This window comes from Melampsora larici-populina (genome assembly GCF_000204055.1).
Source record: "Melampsora larici-populina 98AG31 unplaced genomic scaffold MELLAscaffold_3, whole genome shotgun sequence".
NCBI lineage: Eukaryota > Fungi > Basidiomycota > Pucciniomycetes > Pucciniales > Melampsoraceae > Melampsora > Melampsora laricis-populina.
In genome coordinates, this window is record NW_006768767.1 from 1690164 (window position 1) to 1708955 (window position 18792).

At 41.0% G+C, this 18792-nt stretch overlaps 8 protein-coding genes across 8 annotated transcripts; 5 read left to right on the top strand and 3 right to left on the bottom strand.

Annotated features, from left to right (window-relative positions):
- Positions 1-1499: 1499 nt before the first annotated feature.
- Positions 1500-2096, top strand: MELLADRAFT_102369 (uncharacterized protein; the record flags this gene model as incomplete). Its single annotated transcript, XM_007404994.1, has 1 exon — positions 1500-2096. The coding sequence occupies one exon, from the start codon at positions 1500-1502 to the stop codon at positions 2094-2096; it is 597 nt and encodes a 198-aa protein (XP_007405056.1).
- A 1633-nt stretch (positions 2097-3729) lies between these two features.
- On the top strand, positions 3730-4816 carry MELLADRAFT_90925 (uncharacterized protein; the record flags this gene model as incomplete). Its single annotated transcript, XM_007404995.1, has 3 exons — positions 3730-4195; positions 4276-4749; positions 4794-4816. 3 exons carry the CDS (start codon positions 3730-3732, stop codon positions 4814-4816), a joined length of 963 nt encoding a protein of 320 aa, XP_007405057.1.
- A 288-nt stretch (positions 4817-5104) lies between these two features.
- Positions 5105-6357, bottom strand: MELLADRAFT_90926 (uncharacterized protein; the record flags this gene model as incomplete). The annotated part of the gene is made up of 5 exons (XM_007405263.1): positions 5105-5173; positions 5234-5566; positions 5629-5707; positions 5806-6245; positions 6298-6357. 5 exons carry the CDS (start codon positions 6355-6357, stop codon positions 5105-5107), a joined length of 981 nt encoding a protein of 326 aa, XP_007405325.1.
- A 205-nt stretch (positions 6358-6562) lies between these two features.
- MELLADRAFT_102370 (uncharacterized protein) lies at positions 6563-8512 on the bottom strand (the record flags this gene model as incomplete). The annotated part of the gene is made up of 8 exons (XM_007405262.1): positions 6563-7047; positions 7126-7275; positions 7324-7401; positions 7482-7565; positions 7651-7704; positions 7786-7857; positions 7929-8336; positions 8404-8512. The coding sequence occupies 8 exons, from the start codon at positions 8510-8512 to the stop codon at positions 6563-6565; spliced, it is 1440 nt and encodes a 479-aa protein (XP_007405324.1).
- A 380-nt stretch (positions 8513-8892) lies between these two features.
- Positions 8893-9656, top strand: MELLADRAFT_102371 (uncharacterized protein; the record flags this gene model as incomplete). The annotated part of the gene is made up of 4 exons (XM_007404996.1): positions 8893-8925; positions 8999-9043; positions 9174-9260; positions 9483-9656. The coding sequence occupies 4 exons, from the start codon at positions 8893-8895 to the stop codon at positions 9654-9656; spliced, it is 339 nt and encodes a 112-aa protein (XP_007405058.1).
- A 986-nt stretch (positions 9657-10642) lies between these two features.
- MELLADRAFT_90928 (uncharacterized protein) lies at positions 10643-12065 on the bottom strand (the record flags this gene model as incomplete). Its single annotated transcript, XM_007405261.1, has 5 exons — positions 10643-10812; positions 10883-10975; positions 11047-11457; positions 11529-11843; positions 11921-12065. The coding sequence occupies 5 exons, from the start codon at positions 12063-12065 to the stop codon at positions 10643-10645; spliced, it is 1134 nt and encodes a 377-aa protein (XP_007405323.1).
- A 1204-nt stretch (positions 12066-13269) lies between these two features.
- On the top strand, positions 13270-13969 carry MELLADRAFT_59591 (uncharacterized protein; the record flags this gene model as incomplete). Its single annotated transcript, XM_007404997.1, has 2 exons — positions 13270-13763; positions 13879-13969. The coding sequence occupies 2 exons, from the start codon at positions 13270-13272 to the stop codon at positions 13967-13969; spliced, it is 585 nt and encodes a 194-aa protein (XP_007405059.1).
- Positions 13970-17369: 3400 nt separating this feature from the next.
- On the top strand, positions 17370-18792 carry MELLADRAFT_90930 (uncharacterized protein; the record flags this gene model as incomplete). The annotated part of the gene is made up of 5 exons (XM_007404998.1): positions 17370-17450; positions 17510-17926; positions 17985-18137; positions 18197-18309; positions 18381-18792. The coding sequence occupies 5 exons, from the start codon at positions 17370-17372 to the stop codon at positions 18790-18792; spliced, it is 1176 nt and encodes a 391-aa protein (XP_007405060.1).

Sequence of the window (18792 nt, forward strand, 5' to 3'; positions counted from 1 at the left end):
TAAGCTTGAGTTTAGATCTTGTAGCCGAGGCTTGAGGCTTGCTCCCGCTTGACATTTTAGACCGAAGGAAAATCTTGATTATTCTGCTAGAAACGAGGGTTAAAGAGGAGGAAGTGTTCTTGAAAATCAAAAGGAAACGGTCAGTGTTGGTACAAGACAATAGTGCAAAGCAATGATCTGAAACTGGAGATAAATATAGAGGCTTACCGATGTATACTTTATCAGGAACTTGGATGCCAAAGATATAAGTGCGATAGAAGTAGTAGTAGGACACTATCCGCTCGCAGAATAATGGAATAGATATAGGTGCGATAGAAGTAGTAGTAGGACACTATCCGCTTGCAGAATAATGGAACAGATATAAGCGCGATAGAAGTAGTAGTGGGAAGCTATCTGCTGGCAAAACAATGAAATAGAGTGTTATACGGAGATATCGATGACAAGGTTTAAAACCTGATGATGAAGCGAGAGGAGTGAAGATTATGTCTTGAGGTGGATTTTCAGGAATCTTCAAGCAAGATATTTTATAAGAATCAAGGGTGTAGCATGTGGGTATATCAACAAAGGAGAATCTGGCGGAAAATTCTGTCGCGGGGATCACATTTGGATTATTTGGATTCATTGAAAGGGTGCAGATCGGAACCCTACTACAGTATAGTTATGAATGTTATCACACTCGAATTTGATGCTTTGGCATATTTGGTTGACCTCAACTTGTCTTTGTTATTCAAATACCACGACACAACCTAAAAGGAGATAACTGGGAAAGTAAGATTACAAAGGACAAGATGAATTCGAGAGTGTCTACACCCTCAAAGATAGGTCCAGCAGTGAATGAGTTCATCAGGATCTTATTGAGTTGCACAACAAGCTGACATTGGTCACGACAGGTATTGAAATGTGAAATCACACTAATGACTGATACTATGGTCACTTCTGATATTTCTAAAGGATTTGTGTCATCTTTCAATAGTCCCTGCTTCTCAGGATTTATGCAAGTACCTTCCGGATTAACTGCCGTGATTGACAGGTTTTATTTTGTGAAGACTTTCCAATCTCTTCTAGATTGTTTCATGATATGTTCTTAAATCATCTCATTCCATGTAATGTTTCTTGCCACTTACCTATCTCACTGTCAAATCAATTTTCTGACTGCTGCACTTAAATATCTATGAGGCTTAGTGTGATCTATCGGCCACCTGAACTTTCCCTCATGGATGTTGAGACATGTGAGGATCTAAGAGATGTGCTGGAGGAAATCTTGCGTCAATTAGTTGGAAAAGTAATCGAAACAAAATTTTGACATCAGTTTGAAGACCAATTCAAGTCTAGCAAATTCCTACCTTGAAACAGCATGCTTTCGTCAGGATAGCTTTCCATAACTTTTTCATTGATAAGAACCTTCTTCTCAAGGTCCCAGGATCAGATTCAAGTCCTTTACCTTCTTTGTTCGACTCGTCTATTTATTTTGAGAAGTCTACAGATCAACTTTTTACTCGATGAGCACTCGCCAGAAGAAAAGTGGGCAGACCCACAGGAAAATTTGCTGTTGCGAAGCCTTTCAATGCAACGCCGGCGTCTATCCTGACGCTCACGGTAACAGTCACACTGGGGTTGAACTTACTCGTGAAGCTTACGATGCTCATCAGCGTGCTGAAATTCGTAATCGTGCACGCGCTTCCTTGTCGCCATCTGCTTCGTCAACACCACAATCGATTAGAAGTGTTTCAAGAGGTCAATCCGATTTGATTTCTCCTTTGAGCCGTATGGTTCTGAATCGGTCAGAATCAGAAAACTCGCCGTCAGGTCATTCTCGATCTCATGCCTTGGTACCGGAACGGGATGAAGATGTATCAAGTATTTCGCGCCAGTCAGAGGATCAAGGTATAGAGCAAAGTAATGTGGAACAGGATGTCCCGGCCATCGCAACATCCTTGAACATATCGGAAACTAGATCCTCTCGAAAATGTATGGCTGCTCGTTCAGCAAGGAATGCTGGCGTCAAGACTTATGATTCTAGTAGGTTTTCCTATATATATTTTTCCTGTATGAGCGGTTCGTGTACTTATGGTGATCACATCTTCTTAAACTTGTGAATAAATAGGTGAATTCTTTGACTCCAACCTAGAAAACGCCAGACCTTTGTGCCTTCACGCCGCACTCACATCAGCCATAATGAACATCTATGACCACTCATCCCACAAGACGGCCGCCTGGCTACTTGGTGCGCAGCGGAGCACCATCGCACTGTCTTTGACAACTGGTCTGATGCCCAGCCTTGCAGAGAGCCCTCCTTCTCTTCTTCCCGGACAAACCGCTGCTTTGAATCAGATACCACGTACAATTGGTTCAGTAATCAGCTGGCTTCGAATAGATCCAGAGCTCATCTTCATGAACTGTTGCAAAGCCTGCTTTGCTTTATACCCAATCGGTAATACACCAACAATTTGCAGTCATCGTATATCTAGAATTCCTGGAGGGCCTCTTGAGAATGACGCAGAACTTCCGCCTGACACCCCTCTAGACGTGGATTTCAATCAAGACTTCACAGAACTTATTTGCGGAGAGCCTCTGATCCGAGTCTCTAGAAACAAGCAGGCACCTGTGCGCCAATATGCATTTCAAGACCTATCGACTTGGATTGCCCGTTTACTCTCTCGACCAAAGATCGAGGAGTGGCTTGATGAATCTCTTGTAGAGTCATCTAAGCCATTCAAACCGGATGACGTGATTAGTGATATCCATCAATCAAAACTATGGAAAGGATTTCGCGGGCCAGATGGAAAACCCTTTTGCAAAACAAGCGGAAATTTAGTTTTTGGAATGTTTGTTGATGGAATCAATCCATTCGGTAACAAACAGAGTGGACACCATGTGTCCATAACTTTCATTGTGCTTGTGTGCCTGACCCTTCCTTTTGAAATAAGGTATCGCCCTGAAAACCTCTTTCTTGCTGGAATAGTCCCTGGACCACGTGAACCGTCGCTCAAACAAATGAACTGGGTGCTCCGCCCGATTGTTGCACAGCTGAAAGAACTCTGGAATCCTGGACTTCTCCTTTCTCGGACTCATCTTTACAAGCGGGGACGTCTCATTAGAGCTGCACTTCTCCCTTTCATAGCCGACATACCTGCTCTGAGGCGCTCTCTTGGTTTCCCAAGCGCTACTGCCACATTCTTTTGCTCCTACTGCCTTTTAAAAAAGTCTGACATCAACAACTTTGACCAAGACTCGTGGCCGGTACGCACGTGTCGCCAGCACAGAGAATGGGCACAACAAGCTCGAGATGCTACAACAACCGCAGAACGTAAAAATATCTTCAAAACACATGGTGTTCGATACTCAGTGCTGAATGAATTGGAATACTGGGATATCATCGAAAACCATGTCGTAGATTCAATGCATAATTTGCTACTTGGGCTGCTCATGTCACACTGCCGACGCTTCTGGGCGATGAAAGAAATTACTGGTGATGAAGATACGACTCCTGGAATAAGTACAAAAGAGCTCTTAGACTTGGTAGCAGAACACTCTCAACTACCCCCAAAGAAGCACACTGAAACTCCAACATCCCCACAAAGCGATGAAAATTCTCACGAAGAGTTTGTGGAAGCCAACTTTGAAGATAATACGGACTCGAGCGATACTGATTTCAATCCATTGAGTGACAGTGGATGGAATGGAGAATGGGTTCCACCACCCTTTGATGAGATTGTCTTGGATTCGGTCATGTTGCAAAAGATCAATTCATTGCTACCTAAGATTCACATCCCTTCCTGGGTCAAGCGAGCGATCCCTGTCCTTGGGAAAGCTTCTTTCGGGAAACTTAAAGCCGATGAATGGAGAAATCTCTTCTCCATTCAATTACCATTGATACTGATTCCGATATGGTCTGACCAAGATTACGTGAAGACTTCTCTCTTGAAAAACTTTGGTCATTTAGTATCTCTAGTGAATCTAGCTCTCAAGCGGGCAATCTCTCCTCAAGATATTCAAAATTACCGACATCATATTCGAGAGTACCTAGAAGGATCTTTGATACTCTTTCAACATTGCAAATTGACGCCAAATCACCATATGGCCATTCATTTAGCCGATTGTCTTGAGAAGTATGGTTCCGTACGCGCCTGGTGGTCTTTTCCATATGAGCGTCTTATGGGAAGTATACTGAAGGCCTGTCATAATAACCATATAGGTAAGAGTTATGAGCAAAATTCGCACTCGAAAAGGAGTTCTTTGGCTGACCATGTAGTGTATATTTGTTGTTTGACTTAGGGGAACTCGAGATCACGTTTGTCAAAAATTTCTGTCGTGCTGGGAATCTATCAGCCCTCCTTCAAGACATTGACGAATTCCCAGAAGCCTTAAAGCCATATGTCGATCAATTGAAAGGACTGTATGAGCCTGCATCCCCAAAGCCAAGACGGATGTCCAATTCAAAGCTCGACTCCCTAGGAGAAGACGATTTGTTGCAGTTGATCGAGAGGTTAAACCGTCATGGAGATGACGATTGTGTCTGGGTCACCCCGAAAGAATGGGCAGCATTTGAAAAAGATGAAGAACTTGGATATGCACCATTACCACCTCGCGCACAGTTTTACAACAGATACGAGCATAAAGGTGTCAGTTTCTCAATCTTTGAAAAAAGCTTGAATGACAGCTTTGTGGTATTCAGGTCACGTTCAGATGAGTTTGACTCATTTGGTAGAATTGAGAAGATATTCGTGCACCGTCGGGCAGCAGTAACAGGTATGAATATTGTACAAACTTGGTTGCGTGTTCATTGTTTCAAGCCCATTCAAGAGTCTCGATATGATGTGTTCAAACGCATAAATATGCCGGACATGAATGCTCATTTACGAGCCTGGGATTCTCCGGAAGTGCGTTTAGTGGCGCTGGAAGAGGTCATAGCACATTGCTCATGGCTGATGTACAAGCCTAAGCAGCTACATCTGGATTTGAACATCTCCGCTGTAGCTCTGGTTTCAATGGTGAGATGATAAGCTAATTCTGATCCGCTTATTAAATTCGCAGCTGGAGATACCAGAAGGCTCTCATTAAATTTAACTCATAGTTCTAAATTGTACATACAGAAGACAAATTATTAAAATCGTTTCAGTAGCGTAATGAAGTTGTTTAAGAGCGGTTCAGGTGTGATTTCTAGCTGACTAATCTCCAAAAGAGACAGTGACTGGAGCCATTGAGATGAGTAGCAATCAATTGCGAGCCCAACTGGTGGACCCACTCGACTTGTGGGTCTTTCAGTGCATCGAATCCTAGACCGAGTAGGACGACCGCCCTGGTTTGGTGTTGATTTCTTCGAGCGGGGGGACCCAGATTTGTCCTTTGCCTTCGCAGCATCGATCAACTTGCAGATTTCTTCAAGCTGGTCGCTGCGCCATTCAAGCTTTCGAATGCAACAAGGAACGACACGCTGCTTACATCCCTCACCAGGGGAATCTAGTTCATTATCGGTCTCGTCATCACTGCACGCAGCTGAGACAATTGCTGAAAGTGGCCAAAGTTGCTCGTTCGAAAGTATCAGGTCTTCGCGTGTTTGTCGCAACTGAAATCACAATGAAATTTGAGCTCAATGTCTGAGATTTACAGGGAAGATATGTGACGTACATATCTGAGCCTTGCGCCTCTTCGTGCCTCATTGGTCGTGTTTTTCCTACGAGCTTCCTCCCAGTTTTGGTTCTGGTAGCTGCATAATACAAAATCCGCAATTGAAGAAGACAATTAGGATATAGTAATATACTTATAAAAGCTGCTTGCGAAGTGAATGGCATAGACCATGCGTACCGTTTAATTAGTGAGCGGATATGAGTAAACAAGCACTTCTTGATGAATGCGTGTCCGTCATCTTGAAGTGGCACACCAGTATACTCGCCACACTCAACAAGTTTGATGAATATCTTCAACGCAAGATCCCAAAGCCACTTGTTATCCTTTGAATTTGGTGGTTCGGCGAAGTCTGGTCGAAAGGATGTGAGTCCTACTGATTGCATCATATTCCACATGATTGCTAGCTGCTGGGGTGTGGCGTCTTTGTGGCCAGGACCATTCAGATAAGGGAAGCATGGGTCATGAGGGGTGTTTGGTTGAGGAGGTGGTGGATGATTGCCGCCTTCTGTGCTGGGATCGGTGTCACGCATTGTTTTTCCAGCTCGGTTGCTGGAGAGGGAATCTCGGCCTGCCCGAACAATGTCTCGACATGGAAGCGGATCCGAGCCTAAGCCAATCTTGTTATAAGTTCGTCTATCAACATGTGGGAGTAAGAAGAGACCCGCTTACCGCTGTTTGACCACCACGCGTCTTTTTAGCCTCGACTTTTTCCGCAGGTTGCTTCTCCATCCTTTTACGTACAATATCAGACAAGACCTTCATATCTTTGAGTACTGTTTCCGTTCTTTTATCGGTCCTGGCGAGGTGAGCTTGAATTTGATCTGTCCAGATTTTGTAATACAAAAATTCAGGCCTACCAAAATGACATTAATCGGGCAAGGAATCACTCACAGATTTTCTCGATGATCCAGGATTTACTCCCCTTTTTGTGACGCTATTTGGCTCCTTCTGAAGTCATTGGCGGCTTTTCAGAGGCCAAATGGCTTGGTGATGAAGGCGGTGGAGTCGATAGAATTGCACGGGTTTTTTCTGTAAGCTCTGCACTTTCACCCTGTTTTCGTAGGGGTTTTCTAGCTATGCGATTGACTTTTGGTGCCATTGCCGTTGCCTGACTATTTCTGCTAGCTTCACTGCCTTCTGAATCGTCGTTTGAGTCACAAGGGTCATTGATCAATGGATCCCATTCATCGTCACATTCTGAGACCGCCTTAGCTTTTCCCTTGTTGTTTCGGGATCTCGAGGAGTTCAGTATAGTTGGGTTAGGCCGAGGATGTTCTAATCGATTATGTTCAAGGCTAGGGAGCAATGAAGAGTCATTAGCAGCCAAACTAGCCACTGGGAGAATTTTTGAAGAACGTGTGTGTTTCTTTTTGTGTCCTTCCACTTCTTTGGTAAGCCGACCGCGTTTTGATTTCAAGCCTACGGTATGGATATCAACCCTTGTTAGAATAGGAGGAATTGCAGTAACAGTTGACAAAAACAAAATGAATTACACACCTGGTTCTGATTGATTGGTAACTGTGGCTATTGGCTCTGTCGCACTACCTACTGACATGATCGGTTCTTGGTTATCTTCATGTCCTTTCACTTTTTTCGCACGCCGACCACGCTTTGATTTCAAGCCTACGGTATGGATATCAACACTTGCTGGAATAGAAGGAAACACAGTAAGAGTTTAAATAAAGAATTACACACCTGGTTCGGATTGATTGGCACCTGTGGCGATTGGCTCTGTTGGACCAGCCACTGGCATGATAGATTCTGATGGAACAGCTACTGGGACAATTGGGTCAGACTTGTTAGAATACAGTCAAACAAAGTAAGAGTTGAACTTGACATAATGAATCACTCACCCGGTTCTGATCGATCGGCAACTCTGGCTACTGGCATTGACGGACCAGCTACTGGCATGATTGGTTCTGAATCTGATGGACCAGCTACTGGGACCATTGGATCGCATTTTCGGAATACAGAAGGTTTGTCAAGTCTTGATAGACATATGTAATAGAATGCTATACGCACGTTTGACAGGAAATACCGTTTTTGATAGCCCTTGGACATTCATTGGTTGTGAGCCTAAATACATACGAGTACGAGTATCATGAAATTTTCAACCGGAGTGTCTACGAGACCTGGTAGATACTCAATCAAACTCACGATTGTCCATTCCACGCTTTTTAACCACTTCATTGAGCATAAAAAACTTTTTTAAATTGTCTGGGATGACAACTGAGTGAAGAGAAAATGTCAGAAATAAAATTTCACCTTGATCCAGGTAGAAAAAGACGTCGGTATCTCACTGAGTTCTTTGTATACCTCACAGGTGCTGATAAGCTTGTCTCGATCCCAACCATCGGCGTCTATACCTACACCCCTGATCATATTCACGAGGTTGTAGTTTCCAAATTGAGAAAATGGTTGATCTTGATCTATATCATTTGAATCCGGATCTTTTGAATTTTCGACAGGTTCTTGAAAATGGCATTCCTCGGAAGGGTCACAATCCAGTGCGTCTCGTCTTTGGGGTTTACCGCGAGAAAATTTTGGGGTGATATCAGACACGATTCCGGTAGACATTCGAGGCCTTTTTCTGGTTACATGTCGAGAAAGCTTTGAGAGCAATCGATCGCGTTGAGTTCGGCCACCAACATGAACACCCACGTTTTCCAAGGCTTCGTGGATTGGATCGGCACTCTCACTGGTTGGTACTTCTCCAGAAAAAAATAGCAATCATTGTGAGTCTATCATCAAGAAAAATTGTGATTATGAACTTACACGAATTTGTTGCTGCCTCCTCGCTGATCAGTGGTCTTTTCTTCGATGCGCCATGGCTCCTTAGCTTACGATGACCTGGTTGGGGTAGGGGTATTGTTTCGCGTGGCATAATTAAGATTGTGTCTATAGAGTAGGCTGGAGTGTTGAGATCTCGTGAAGGGGATATCAATTCTAATGCTTCAAACGATGATAGGAATTAGTTGTGTTGTAGATGTGTGAATGATTGAAAAGAGTGCCCAAAAGGAATAGTAGTACGATAGAGTGGAATATAATAATGTATCACAGATACCGTATATGAGTGAGAGAACAAAAAGAGTCTAAGAGGAATATCACACTGTATCACAGATACAACGTATATGTATATGGGAGGAATCAATAACACATGAAAGTCCAGATCCCGGAGGATGATGATGATGATGAAGGATTCAATATAAGGCTTTTGGAAGTGCTAAATGCAAAAGATTTCGTATTCAGGTTGTTTGGTCAGAAATGGTGCCTAGGATACGGAAGTTGAATCATAATGTATGTTTCTGGGTGCTGACAGACTTGTACATATTAATAACTTGTCTTGGTGACACAATGATCATTACAAAAGCAACATGTTCGACAACAATTTCCCTTTGTCACATTTAATCGCGAGGTCCGTTTTTGAAGTTCCACCTCTTTGTTCTTTCATCATTTTCTGAACCTTACCGTGGACAAAGCTTCCGAGTTGCGAGGTCCTTCAAAATTGGATGAATTTTGTCGGTATGTTTTCATGATGCACATAGCATTCAGATATCGTAATTCCAGCACCGTCTTGGCCCTTTGAATGTAAAGAAAAGAATGATAAAAAGGGGTTGATTGTCAACCTAGAGGTAAGTACCCGTACCCTTAGGAAGACAAAAACCATACAAACCTTTAAAATTAAATACACATAAATATATACATATAACAGTTCAAGATTTGTAACAAATCCCGAAGTGATCACATCTCAAAGCTCGAGTTTCAAGAGCCAAGAAAATTAAAACCCCTGACCATGACGACTATCATGGCCAGGACTAAAAATTAATTACCATCTAAATCGATGACCGAATTAGACCCTAGTCAGGACCATGCCAACACCAAACACCCTGACTAGGGGATTATCTCAACGCCATGAAAACCAAGACCAGTCAGGGTTTGAATCGACGCATTCAAACCCTGACCAGGCACTAGATCTTGAACGCACCAGAGATGCGAAATCGCATCCTAACGAGAGTCGAACTATTTAGTATAAATACTAGTCTTTATCTCACTATATGGAATCGAAACCCCATCCTATAACACATCCAACATCCTTACCTTTTAGAAACATAATAACACCTGACCTTTAACTCGTAGGCTCGAATTTATCTCAATAAAGACAAACCCTTTATTGTAACAAAGCCGCCAACCTAACCTCTCGTACTACCTTAGTATGTGTTTTATTCAACTCAAGTCTGATCTTTAGAGACTCGAGCTGACATTGATCATCTGAATATGAATCAATGTGACATTTCATGCAAATCATCATAGCATACAGTACCAAGTCACGAAACGTCACCCTCTAGAAAACGTCATATCGCTTCCCAGTGTTTGAAAATGAGAAGCTGGAAATAGAGCGACGAAAATATGCAATCAGAAATCAAAGCCCGGCCGTTTTGAGACTCTCAATCTACTCAAACCGCACTTTTTGGCATGTATACATATAATGAGGTCCATGATGACCATCAGATCTTTTCTAAAAACATATTGAGATGGTCATTGAAGTGGCACTTGACCCATGGTTTTGAAGAAAGATATAGTAAAAAGGATGAGAACATAATTGATTTGATTTCCATAAAGAAAGATAATAAAAATATAAATCAAACAGTTTGGCGGTGAAGGTTCTAGAATAGACCATGTAAAATAACCAACAATCATATATATTTAATAAGACCAATCATCACCCACCCAAACAACCCACGATGAACATGATCAGATATGAGATTGAAGTAGATTTAAACACGTTTACTGGGATGATGACGAGGACGATTCATCCCCCTCCTGTCTCTCCTCCATCTCCATCAATTTCGTGATTATCTGCTCCTGTGTTTTGAGTTCATTGAGAGTGTCATTTACCTGCTTTCGCAACTTAGCAACTTCCGCTTTCAAGGTAGTAACCTGATCTTTGAAGTTGTCGAAGGATCCAAGTTTGCGCTTGAGATCGTTGACTGATTCTTGAAGAGCAAGCATTGAATTATCTGTAGTTCAACACATCAGCTCCAACCATATCATATTGTACAACAAATGGATGTGGAATACCTTGTCTTTCTTGCGCATCTTCTATAGCCAAGATATTAAACCTCTCTCTGTTAGCCATCTCAACTTGGGACTTCATGTCATCTATAGCATCCTCAAGAGATGAAACTTTACAAAATTTTACATATGAGTTTGGGATAAGAATGATGTATAACCGAGAGAAAACTGATTGACTTACTTTTTCCTTCGCGTTGTCTTTCCATAAGAAAAACATCAACACCAGAAACAGTTGGCGCCGTGTGCGTAATTGCAGGTATGTCTCGTCCAAACGCTATGAGCAGATGTTCCATATTTATATCAACATGTCGGTATTGGAAACAGAATTGGATGGAAGCAACTTACAGGTGTTATCCGTCTCAAACAAATCAAGGTCAGAAAACTCCATCAGGTCATGAGGTTGAGTTATGTTCCTTGCTTGGGAAACAAACACTTCATCTGCGCTCAAGTTGATAAGAGATTGACTGGCGGAAGAGGGGCTCAGAGACATTGAATTATGCTGATGGGATATAAGGGTTGCATCGATGTAGGATTGGCCAGGTTTTGGGGTAGAGGACACTGTGCTTCTGAGTTTGGTGACGCGTGACTTTTCCAGAGGGTCTGATTTCGGTTTTTGGTGATCAGCTTCACCAACGTCTGAAGTTGTTGCCCATTCCGCAGATGCATCGTTCAATTGACAAGGTACAGCTGGGGTGAAAGCGACTTTCTTCTTGCTCCTAGGAGGCTTGTCAATACTGTTTTTGTCGGATTGAGGGGCTGTATAGGCAGGTAGTACACCATGTCAGATGATTCACAAGACTTAGATATTCAATATATTGTCACTCTACCTGGCGGAATTCTCCTAAATTTTGATTGGCGGTCGGCTTCAGACGAGGCCACTCGCTTGCCCAAGTGTGCTTTCCCTCCTAGATCGATCTCAGGTCTTCTTTCGGGAGTGCATTCTGGACCCGTTGAAAGCTGGTGAAGGGTGTCGGTACGAACAATGAGATCTTGACCAGGTTGATCGTGTTTGATTAATCGCATTCCCGCTTTGCTAGTTTTGAGTTCGCTGGGCTGTTGGACTTTAGGTTTGATAGGCGGTGGGATTTTGGGTTTGTGATCACTTAGATTATGTGAGGAGGAGGAGGATTCATTGGGGAATACTTCAAAGCAGGCAGAAGCATGTTCATGAATTAAAAGCTTGAAATAGATTAAAAGCTTGAAATCATATTATACTAACAATCAGGTTGCTTTTCTCGTACAATCTTGGCTATCTCGGCTTTGTTCAATCCACGGCGGATCGTCTCCATTGGATAATTGAAACGTAACCAATCAAGCATTGTTTGTTTACCAACACCCGGTGCATCCGGATCAAGCGGATTCATGACTGAGTGAAAATTGGATGTAATGGGATGATTGCTAACGAGACTCTTGAGGTATGCGTATTAGGAATTGTCAGTCTAACATCTAAGACAGGACAGAAGATGGTAAATATTGTAGGTCAATCTTGAACCTAAGACACACCTGAAAAACGCGAGCAAGAAAAAGAATTGACGAATGGAATAAAGATAGTGGTAGGAAACGGATATATATGATTAGCTATTTGCTTTCATGACCAGGAATCATATACAACTTTATGAATACTGAAACATTACGTCGGTATGATCTATATACAATATAGTCTCTGAATTAATTAGAATGTCTGTGTTCTGATTATCAGAATCGTCAGCCGATTGATCAGTTTCCCTGGAATTCCACCGCTTTAAAATCTGTTGAGCACTAGGCGGACTATCTCTTTCTAGAAACTGGATGACCTATATCTATGAGCAACAAATGTGCTGGAATCGAATCTTTGACTCTCGCAAATTAGGAAGAATCTCGAAAAGCCCACGAATCTTTAAGCATGGAAGTCTCTTCTTGCCCTCAGATTAAATTGTGTATACATATTTGATTCAACTGCTGTGTGATTAACCTTGTTTACTTATATCTATCATGAAACTTATTTCGGTGGTCAAACCATGAGCCTTCTTGAATCTTGATTGCTGTGCGGTCTTAATGTGACAGTTCAATCATGAGTCAGGGTTTTCTGACTTTGGCTTAGAAAACCCCAGAATGAAACAAGGCTTTCTTGAAAGTCAAGCGTAAAAGAAGTCTTCTTGAGATTAATGAATGTACTCTCAAGTTTACACCGGGGGATATAACATGCAAGTGATACGTACATGAGTGGGGCGATGTTGATAAATCAAAAGATGAATCACCGGTGGGGACGTCATTGGCAAATCTGGAAAGGGTCAGAAGTCCGCTACAGATTGTCATCGATGGAATTGAATGCCCTTTGAGATATGAAAACATGATCACATTGTTTTGTGTAATCATATGTTTGCTATAGATCGAGATATAATTAGGTGCCTGATCATAATTTGGAATTTGACACTCAAAAACTCTCGGGCCCAACTTTCCTCAAGAAATCAATCCTATCTCCAGTTTCACTGTTCACCTACCTTTATTTGAGTTAGTCCGTGTTTTCCTTCGATCTCTACTTGTTACTTTTGCTTTTCTGAGTACAGTCATTTCAGGAACCCGGTCGCGATGTTCCCAACGTTCATGATCTATGGGCAATCGCGTCGCTGCTTCACGCCTGAGCTGCGAGCAATTGCCTTCCAGGCTCGACAGCCGACTTCAGAACTGGCACGACAAACTTCACCGAAACGCACCTGGGACTTCGAACACTTTGTCAAAGTCCACCTCGACCAATGGTCCTTCCATGCGATCCCTTCTGGCATCCAACGTCATTTAGAAAGATATGGCTTTCTGACTGCCCAAGAACTTGATGCGATATCCGATACTATCTATACCTTAGTGGATCAGCTTCAAGATACTTTTTCTACCCTCTGCAAAGCCCAACGTGCAGTGAAATATATTGAGATGACATTGGATTTGTCTGACCCCGAAGTTTCCGTCCACCATGCTCTACTCGTGGCACAACTGAAGGTCTCGAAAACGGAATATAAGGAGTATATGCGCACATTCAAGCGTTACAATAAGGGCATTGCCAAACTTGGAGCAATACTTTCTCGGGAGAAGTGAGTAGATAGTTGATTAAATTAAACCCTATGATGAATGTTCCAACTGAACTGATATCCTATATTGTTATTTTTATAATTTGTTGATCATTTAATCGCTTATAATTGAATCTAGCAAGAGCACCTGTGATTTTGAGGATGCTGAAGCTGGATCGGTTGTTGAACCCACCTCACCAGTTGTCGAACCCAATGCACCGCTAGCCTAGTTATCCAATCATTTTAAAACCTATCCTATTTTGGCTTTATTTATCATGAGTCGCCAAACTTATCTACACTATTTGAGTTTTCATTTGAAACATTTTTGCTTGCTCCTCAATGGTGGTAAATCATGCCTTAGTTTTTTTTGTGTATCTGTTGAGTTGATTGCAATACAATACTGCTGTGTAATCAATCACTACAGTTGCTATTGACCCAAGAGATTTGAGACCCATGATCAACACGTACTCTACACTGTGAAATGTGTAGCTTGTGGTAGCTTAGGTCACTTGTATAAGAGTATTATATCGTGGAATCAAGACTAGAGATACAAGGAGAGAATAAAGACTTAAGGGCAGGTTTTCTAATTATCTGGGGTTTTCAAAAATCAGCCTTATGGGATTAGAAAACCGTGGTGCTAGTTTTCTACGTCACTGCCAGTTTTCTAATCCCATGAGAAAAGATGATTTTTTTTGTAGTGATTACTCCTTACCTGGATTTTCCATTGAACACCCAATTCTAATCCCTTCGCCCAGCCCTGCGTGTATTCATCAGTGAGTCCACCATAATTGAAATACTGAAATTTAATCTCCTGAACTGATTCATACGTACAACTGATATCTTGGACATCTGCAGCATGATATCAAGAAATACTCTGCTTAGAAATGCAGTCGGCACAGCTGTGTTCGGGACTTCAAGTAATTTATTGGAGCCCGGTATGCCAGTGTCTTGTGAGTTATTGTTACATAGTATAAATAGAACCTATTCACAGAAGTTAATTGGGGACGTTACCTTTTCAAAAGACCAGCGATCCCGAGCAACTGACTCTAGTTTCATTGATACACAATTACAATCACCTTTTGATAATCTGACGATAGTGGTTTTAATGCCAAGGCTAGGTAGATACAACTACAGCTTGAAACACAACATGTTTTGGTTTACCTTGCAAATCATGCAATACTTCAAAGTTGCATTGTGTATATCATTTGAGCGTCAAAATCGTCGCCTGACTCACATGCATATTGTAATCATCAGTATTGTCTAACTCTTATTTATCATTTTGATGACGTATGATCCAATGCAATATTATCTTGTTAAATCATTTTCATTGTGTCAACTATTGAAAGTTTAAATGATCAAACATCAAGATTAACTATATTTTTTTCAACTTTTTTAATCAATTGATAATATTTAATCCTAATTTGATGATTGACGTATTCCATCCAGTTTATGCAACCTGTTAGGACATTTGAATCGTTAGTACCTTGATTTCGTTGTTATTCTACAATGATAGTATTACTGTAACTTTTGTACTCCAGCAGCATTTTGCTGCATGCCGATGTCTGATAACAAAAAATGTGTATGATGATGCCGTCGCCGTTAACATAGTCATACTTTGAAATAGGAGAACATTGATTGTTGACTGTATAGCATTCATGATGTATTAATCAGTTATACGCGCGTTAAAAATGAAGGTTCAAGTTGCAAATATCTTCTAACATCTCATCATGTGTAATATGGATTTCAATCTAACAACTAATGCTGCCGGGAAACATCGTTGTAACATGTTTACATACTTCATTATGCTGTGGAATTTAACCTGAAACACAAAACAATGAAGTGCATAATTTGAGAAGTAACGAAGCATCAGACTACAACATATCAATGATTATTGAATCACGGGTTAGAGGTTAGGATTGGGGGTTAAGAGTTGAAATTAGGGGTTAGCATTAGGGCTTAGGATTAGGATTATGGGTTAGGCTCAGGGCGGATATATTCATTTGACCCCATGAAGCAATGCTTCGCATCCTCAGCTACGGCTTGTCGGGTCTCCGGCGACAAGCGAATGAAATTCAACAGGCAAATTATGATGCATCATCTTTACCCTCACTATTGGAAGTTTCCCCCGCGAGCCAACAATCCAAATCAAGTAGTGTAGTATTCTGTTTATTAAAGGTAGATGGTCATTACTTTCCGTATCCAACTATCATCCAAACAGCTTTGTGTGGATAACTTTTATTTCTCATATATCATCAAATGTCTCACCAATAACGATGCCGCCAGCAAATCAACCATTGTCTCTCCGTAAATATCAATGAGATTATCAATTACCGACTTCGGCAAATCTACCCAAATCATTGTGGAGGTATTTGCTTGAACCAAATTTTCAAATTGACGACTGGGAACTCCTGAGACTCCACTACTTCTGAAACATTAGCAATTTACCAAATATTGATAACTAAACAATCTTTAATGAACTAACCAAACAGCTTAACTGAATCGGTAATGAAAGAATTGTAACTTCAATATTTAGAATTTTTGATATCAGTCTAGCAATAATGTCCAATCTTGAACAAAGCCAATAGAGAATCAGAAAGGTAATCAATTGAATATACAACTTTTTTGCATGATCAAATGCTGACCTTACAACAATTAGGTCATTGAAGAATATCAAACATCAATTCCATCTACACGGTAAATTCAACCGAGCTTCACATTGAAACAAATTTACGTGCATCAATAGCAGTTGCACCACAAAACAAGACCCAGAACAGTACCCCATTTAGTGACACTTTGCATCAATTTTACCAATAACTGACCATACGCCATTGAATAAATTAAGTAGTATATGGATACAATCATCCGAGGTATTCTTGCGCAGGCTAATCTGTTTTATTTCCTTCTATTGATTATAAAATCCGGGTGGATGCAGACCAATTGTAATTTGCATATCTGACTGACCATCCAAGCATTATTTTGTTATAACCACATTAGCTTCTGGTAACAATACCATTGGCAACTCAAGCAATACACCAACCAATTTCAGTAATCCTTGACAGATGCACAAATGCACCGAATTACCCATGACACAATTGAGAATACACACAGCTTCAGCTGTTATTGAAGAGTGGCTCATCCGAACTGATTGAATTTGGCCTGGGAGCTATATATAACAGATGCAACAAATGAATAACTCCACCTTTCGCATTGTAATTTCTCTACAAAATTCATCTACATCAGTTTAGATTTAGATTTAGATTTAGATCAGATTAGACTTGATATAACTGTTACATTCGCAGCCGTAAGTTTTTAACCATCCATCTATTAGTGATTAGTGATCATGCAACTGATTTGAAACAAACTTAAATCAAAAGAACCCCGTCAACACCGTATCATCAAAAAGTAAGTTGTTGTATCTTTATCTTCAAAGCAGATCTATTGAACATGCTATCTTCTTCCTCAACTTCAATAGGTTTTTCTTGCTTTATTTCATCCTTTCCTGTAGTAAACTTATTGAAGCCAAATCGACGTCATCAGACCCTTTGTGAGAACCATACAAATAGACCAAATTCATTCTTTTGGTGTCCATTACAAAAATACACTTATAATATTGAATCTCATTTCATTTGAATGCAGGTATTGATGGCTGACCCAACTATATCAACCACACATGGGCTCTATTTGTCTGGTCCTTTCCTCATTGAAGCAAGGGTAAGTTGAAATCCGCATCCATAATTGCAGTAACTAACTTGACGTACGTAAACCAATAGACCTTGACTGAGAATGGATGGCAAAAAGAGTATAGAACCTATACCTCATTTATAGCTTGCAGCGGAGGTCCTCGTGATGATCACTTACATTACGAGATCGTGGCCCAAGGTTTTGGTCACATCAACTTCAAACTTGAAGCAGGACACATCTATTTCTTGCGTGGGAGTTTCTTCCCAACTAATGACAAAGAACAGGACAATACATTGTTTTTTGAGGCATCCGACTGGGTTCTCCTCAACGATGCTGAAAACTTTGTTGGTGATTTAGTTGATGCGGTTGGCATCACCGGAGTTGGAATTATTTGTAAGATCGACAGCATCATTATGCCAACTGCTGGTGGTGTAAAGAAGAATCAAAAAGATGAGAACAAACCAACTACAATTGTAACTGTTTTACACTCTGATTTTCATCCGACCGTGAGTTTTATGTTGTATTCATATTTCTGTTGACAGTAGCTGATGTCCGCGCATTTAGACCAAAGATCCAACACAATTTATGGTGGAATACCATATCCCCCCAACTCCCAACTTGGCTGGAACACCAAAAATTTTGAAGGTTGGTCAAGAGTTCCAATTTCACGGGTTTGTGAAAGATTATGATCCCGATAACTTCCGATATGTAATAATTGTAAGTTGTTTACATATTTTGTATGAGTTATTTACTGACAATGATGGACATACTGATAGGCGAATAAAGTTTCACCAACCAATGGCAACAAAGAATATCAGGTTGATAGTAAAGGTGTCAAAGTCAAGGACGAAAACACCAAACCAATGACCTTAGCTAATAAACCATTAAAGTTAGTTTTACTTGTATCTCCAATGGATCAAAAGACTAACTAATATTGAACTATAGATTCAACCCAAGAAGTTTGAAATCAGCTTTTAAATTGCCCGTCATATCAACGGACTCAGACGTATCAACCAGTTTGCATTTTCCTCCTTCGGATTTTGGACCACATTTGTACCGCTCCGGTTCTTCCAGTTTAACAGGTCCTTCAAGCTCTAACCAATCACCTGATAAACTCAAGCCCAGCAAAATTGCAATTACTGCTCTCAAAGAAAGAGGCCGCAGTCAGCCCAAACATTCGACTAAGAAGGGTAAAACTTTGAATTTGACTGTCTCTGAAGACAAATACATGTTAACTAATATGTACATAGCCGTGATTTCAATTTTTGATTTTGTTCTTCAAAGCGACTTTGAAAGATACCTCCACGTCTACATACCCACTTCCTCGATCCAACTTCTACTCCTTGATATCACTCCTACTACCTCTTCTTGA